The sequence below is a fragment of the Mixophyes fleayi genome, chromosome 10 (genome assembly GCF_038048845.1).
Source record: "Mixophyes fleayi isolate aMixFle1 chromosome 10, aMixFle1.hap1, whole genome shotgun sequence".
NCBI classification, from domain to species: Eukaryota; Metazoa; Chordata; class Amphibia; order Anura; family Limnodynastidae; genus Mixophyes; species Mixophyes fleayi.
In genome coordinates this window covers 60,453,505-60,459,504 of record NC_134411.1, presented here as the reverse complement: position 1 = coordinate 60,459,504, position 6,000 = coordinate 60,453,505, and the positions used below count along the sequence as shown (strand labels likewise).

The following is a 6,000-nucleotide window of genomic DNA, read 5'->3' as shown; positions in this document are numbered from 1 at the left end:
GCTTTCTTAAAGGGGTCTCTGCCCTGTATGTTAACCCAACTGCTTCTGTTCAGGTGAATGGCTGTTCCTCCCCGCCTTTTCAAATTCAAAATGGAACACGACAAGGTTGCCACCTCTCCCCACTTCTGTTTGCTCTTACCATAGAACCCCTGGCCCTGAAAATACGACAGAATCCCAATATCTCTGGTATACAATTATCCTCCAGCATCTATAAGATTGCACTCTACACAGATGATATTCTCCTTACCATTACTAATCCCCTAACATCGTTACCAAACCTTTTTCAGGAGCTCTATAATTTTTCTATAGTCTCGAACTTTAAGGTCAACACGGCCAAGACGGATATTCTGGATATCAATATTCCACTGAAGTTGAAACAGCTTCTGGAGCTAAATTTTCCATTTCACTGGAATTCCGATAGTATCAAATATCTGGGTATAGCAATTACTAGAAAGGTAGAAGACCTCTACCAAGCAAACTACCGCCAATTGATAGCTTGCCTTAAAAAAGACATGATTTCTTGGGACAAGCTGATAATATCTTGGGTGGGCCGGATTACATCAGTGAAGATGAATTTGCTCCCCAAGCTGCTTTACCTTTTCCATACCCTCCCCATCAAAGTCCCTCCCTCTACTTTTAAAATGCTGCAAACTTCTATCATGCGCTTCCTTTGGTCAAATAAGAAATCCAGGATCTCTGCTCGTATTCTACAATGCTCTCCCATGGCAGGTGGCCTCGGCATACCCAATCTTCGCAATTATTACTATGCGGCATGCTTAGCTCAATGTGTCCAATGGCACTCCCCGCCTGGGACCAGGGTCTGGGTTGATATAGAATCAGACCTATTAGGAGGCCAACTGATTTGTTCTATCCTCTGACTTTCAGCCACACAGCGACCAGCCCTTTCTCGAACTCACCCGGTAATAGCCCTCTCCCTTTCAATTTGGTCTCGGTGTAGTAGAATGGCATCTCTTTCTCCCGCCCCCCAGATACTTATACCTCTTTGGTTGAACCCAGCTTTTATACCAGGCCTCTCACGTTCTATGTACGCAAAATGGGCAGGGGAAGGTAAATTACTGTTGCTAAACCACATAACAAGGACTCTAACATTCCCTCAGTTCTCAGAATTGACTGAACGGTGTGGGTTCACGATGGGACAGTTCCACCAATACTTACAAATCAGACATCATCAGCAGGTCAAAACTCAGTTGTCTGGCAGTCCCCCCACTGTGTTTGAGAATTTATGCCTATCGGGACCATCCTCAAAAGGTCTAATCTCAACGCTATACAATGCCTTACTCCCCACTTCCACGGAGACCAAGGACCGTTCTCAGACACAGTGGGAGGCAGATTTGAGTGGACAGCTTGTTGCTCCATAAATGTCCGTACCAAAGAAAACGCCATTAAATTGCTACATAGATGGTATTCTGTTCGCTCTAGGCTTCACATCATATACCCTCAAACAAATCCAACATGTTGGAGAGACTGTGGCCATACAGGCACCTTCAAACACACATGGTGGGACTGTCCCAGACTGCGCCCGTTCTGGACAGAAGTTCTTGCATTAGCAACGGCTGTCCTCGATACTCCTGTGCCCTCCGATCCCAAGCACGTATTATTGCCTCTACCTCTACCAGACCTTCCAACACACACCCATAAGCTTCTTTGGCATATAATCAGCGCAGCTACCTGTCAAATAGCTGCCCACTGGAAGAACTCCGTTCCTCCTACGCTCCAAATGGTCTGTGGTCGGATCTGGCACACCTATCAGATGGAACACATCACCAGTGTGCTTAGGGGCTCCTCCGTGTCCTTCAACAAGGTCTGGTCTCCTTGGGCTTCGTATTGCAACCAACCTTTGCTCCAATTTTAGTCAAACCCTATCTATTACTAGAAATACTAGATTGAACTATTATCTCCTGCTAAAAATATAAAGGCGTGAACTCCTCCTTCCTTCCCCCCCTTTTTTGCCTTGTCCCTCCCCCCTACCCCCCTCTTCTTCCTCTTTTCCCCCTTATTTGTATAATTTAAAACAAAATAACATCTTCATGGTACCATGTTCATATGAAGCTGAACTTGCTTTGTAAAAGCTATGTGAAAGAGTGCTATACACACTGTTAAATTTGTATGTGCATTTGTCATCTTACTATTGTACCTTTCAAGAGTTTTATATTTTTTAATGCTGTTCAAGGTAAGATGTTACTAATAAAATGTATTTATTAAAAAAAAAAAAAAAAAAAAAGGGGTCTCCTGCAGCGTTAGATACCCCGATGCCCCCTCCTTTTTTCTGAGGGGGATCTTGGTATGGCCCCCGATCTCTGATGTCCCATTCTTCCTCCTTTTTTCTGATCCTCCGCGGACCGATGACATCAGCATGGCCGCCGGCAGGGTATTCCGATAACCGGCGCTCTATGCCTGCAGTTATCGGGGGAGCCTCTGAGAGTGACAGAGGTCCGGGAGACCGCTTGTCACTCTGCAATCTGACCGCTAATGCTCTGCCATTGAGAGCAGTCTGCTCCCTCTGACAGAGCCCAGTCATTGCTGCATCGTTTCCAGGAGTTTGCTCTCTATACTAGAACACACTCCCAGCTCTGCCCTAAAACCTAACTATTGTATAAAATTAAAAGTAAAAGTTAAAATTAAAGTTAATAAAATTAAATAAAAATAAATAACTAGCAGTTAATAAAAACCTGCCCAACTCCTTGGGCACCTAGAAAAAACTGAAGAGGAAGAGGCAGGGGGATTGTAGAGGGGAGGGGTCTGTCAGCAGTGCTAAAGTTAACTAGCTAGGTGCCAACTCCCGTGCTCCCCTCCACAACCCATGGTAAGCAGTGTCCCCCAGACTGGATGAAAGAGAAATGTTGTTTTGGTACAACACTACACTTTATTAAACTGGCTGCCATATGCTAGACGCATCAATGCAATAGACTTGTTATTCCGTTACAACCATCTAATTAACAAGCCAGTGATGTGCAGACACCGCACCACGTAGGACAGGTACAAGCATCTGAAATTTCCATACACACGCCCCAACAGAGCCCGAGCTTGAAGAAGTATTGGAGGATTATCGTGGATCGATCGTAAATTTATACACACTGCGCGATGTAAAGGTGATTAGAACGAAAATATTGAATGGTACAACCAACTAAGTGAGGCGACAATCGACCAATTGGGAAGACTTTTGACCATCGTGTCACTACACACATTGACCCGACTTTCGAATAAGCGGTCATATGTCGGGCTGGTTGAGGCGATTATTGGATGGAAAACCTGTAGTGTGTACCCTGCTTTAATGACTCAGGCCCTACTAGTCTAGAGACTACCAACCAAAGTTAGATTTGCAGGAGCTGAAAGGCAGCAGCAACTGTTTGCGTCTCGACATTAAAGAGCATCACCGCTGCTAGTCACATTATTAAGCAGTATTGATGCTGGACTATTGCCGAGTATTAATGTTACTGCTGTAGATGATCATTTGCAGTACTACTACTCCAGAATATATTATGGGGAATATTGCTGGCGAAAGCTGCTTCTCTTAGTCACTATGACAGGAGCAGCAGAAGCCCAGTCAGATATTAATCCAGGTTACTAAAACAGTAAAACATATGGGAAAACAGGAAGAATACTTCAACAGTAATTTACCAACGTTTCAAAGAAGACTGCAAACACTGTTTTCAAACATAAGCCTATTTTTGTACAAATACACCAGATTTCATTATAAAGAAAAATTTGTAGAACACCATCTACAGGGTGGAAAATGTTGCACTGTATCAGGGGTGCTCCATGCTAAATGTGCATTAGGAACACAAGATTTAATTTTGAGGGACAGGATAATTTAAATTAGTCGGGATTTTGAAGAAGTAGAATTTACGGAATCATTCCCCATAAAATGGACACACGCATTTGTCAATACCAAAGTATTGACAAATGCAGGAACAGGTTGATTTTAAAGGGGTAATGTAAAAGCCCTGGAAGTGTAAAGGCAACTGTAATGCCTGAAAAACACTAAATTAATTCATACAGGTATGTTTATAGACATTTAGTATCCCACAAAAAGAAACCAAAAAAGTTAAATTTGGACTTCACAGCAACCATGTAAACGATTTAAAGGTCTCGTTTCTTGTGTCATACTAAAATGATTGCGTTCTGCCTCAGCCTGATAACTAATTTACACTTTAAGCTCTAGATACTGACTATGGCCACTCCTTACTATATACTACACTAGTTTTCTTACGTTCACTATAAATGAACAAACTATTCTCACCCCCGGGACGATCCAGCTTTAAGATGTCCCTTAGATGCTGTGTGGCGTCCATATCAATTTTAGAAACAGAAGACATACTTCCCTCTACCGCCTCGCTCATCAAAGGAACGTAAACTGTTCTGCATTTACTGTCTCTACTTCCGCTCTGTTGTGTGCCTTTTTACTTCTCCCCCTGGAAACAAGATCACAGCTGAAAGGTCCTCTCTTCTGCGTCCAGGAAAGACATATTATTTGACTTAATGCCGTTTCCAATTAATGCGCGAAGACAACGCTACTTTAGGATTTGGTAGCCAAAAAATGAAACAGTATACGTACAACGTGTCTGGACACTTGACATTACTAGTAATTCTCTCAGGAGCCGACTGTTTTTCGGTATATTTAAGGTGTATTATTTATTAATACTCTTTGCACAGTCCGTTTTCCAGTGTGCTTTACTGATTTTGTTTTGTAAACAAGCTGGATTTGTACACCTGGTCATGTGTGAGCGTGGAACTGGAAGTAGTTTTTAGCAGCTCACATACCAGCTAAAGCTTGCACAGTCCTAATATTGACACATTTTTGGACAGTTTCCCATGGTCTCCTGTTCAGTGGATCTCCACTTCCCCAGAAAAGTTCAAACCTTATTACATCATGATCTCACTGAATCTGCTAAAGTCGTAACATGGCAGGATTGTCCCATTTTGCTATTAATGTTATGTTCTGTGTATTTACCCAAATAAACTCATACTTGCCAACTCTCCCGCAATGTCCAGGAGACTCTCGCATTTTGCGAGAGTCTCACGGACTCCCGGTAGAGTGTGGCAATCTCCCGGACCTGCCCATTTTACTAGGAAGTGCCCCACTTCCTAGTGAAGTGGGCAGAATTAAGTCCCAAATGCCTTGTTTGGCCCCGCCCCCTGCTGTCATTACATCACGGGGGCGGGTCCAAAATGATGCGCATTTTGGAGCCCCGCCCCCCATCATGCCCACCTTCCACATCAGGCTCCTGGGAACCAACTCTCTAAAGTTGGTAAGAATGAATAAACTGTACATTTATATAATTTATACCTGTACCTAATCCTTTGCCTGGGCAATTCGTACCTATGTGGGGACACCCCAGACACGTCTCCACTCAGGTGCTCTGCGCCACTAATAGAAATAAGTTAATGCAATGTGTTATTTCTAAGCGGTTTGACCACAAGGGAGCTTGGATGACTGTAGCCTGGGAGCTGGAGATCTGGTGAAATAATAGCCCGCTTCCTCGAAATCACACAGAGTACCAGGTGAGCTGAGAAGCTGCAGGATACAGATGAAGTACTAGTTTGAAGGCACACAACCACACAGACGACCAGGTAAGCTGGGAAGCTGCTGAATACAAAGGTGTAGTTATAGTCTGCAAAGGAGCCACATTTCAACGGGCAGAGAGACTCAAAGATCTAGCGCCATTGCAGAGGATCAGGTGACTTAAATAGTCTGAGAGTCCTAATGCATGAACCAATAACTGAATGATGAAGTTAATAAAAGAAGGGTCTGCGCATGTGCAGACCTGAATCCAATATTGCGGTCACCATGAGCGAGCCACGGCGCTCAGCGCCAAAGAGGAAGGTGGCGGGGCACTGATAAAGCAATAAGTACATTTCTGTATGAAGGAACTTAAGAAATAGTATAAAAAGTTTATTTAACAAAACAAATGCTTGCGCTGTGATAAAATTATCATCAAGCTTCATATTGAAACTGGTTTCTATACACAACCTAAAGTT

The 6,000-nt window shown here is 43.4% G+C and overlaps 2 protein-coding genes across 3 annotated transcripts in view; one reads left to right on the top strand and one right to left on the bottom strand.

Annotated features, from left to right (window-relative positions):
- Positions 1-4,406, bottom strand: part of EDC4 (enhancer of mRNA decapping 4) — a 257,782-nt gene extending 253,376 nt beyond the window's left edge. Inside the window, exon 1 of the mRNA XM_075187439.1 lies at positions 4,262-4,406. Coding sequence (XP_075043540.1) covers positions 4,262-4,361 — 100 coding nt within the window. The 5' untranslated portion in view covers positions 4,362-4,406. The remainder of the gene's footprint in view (positions 1-4,261) is intronic.
- Positions 1-6,000, top strand: part of SLC12A4 (solute carrier family 12 member 4) — a 1,264,335-nt gene that overhangs the window by 991,241 nt on the left and 267,094 nt on the right. The gene's annotated exons all lie outside the window — the stretch shown is intronic.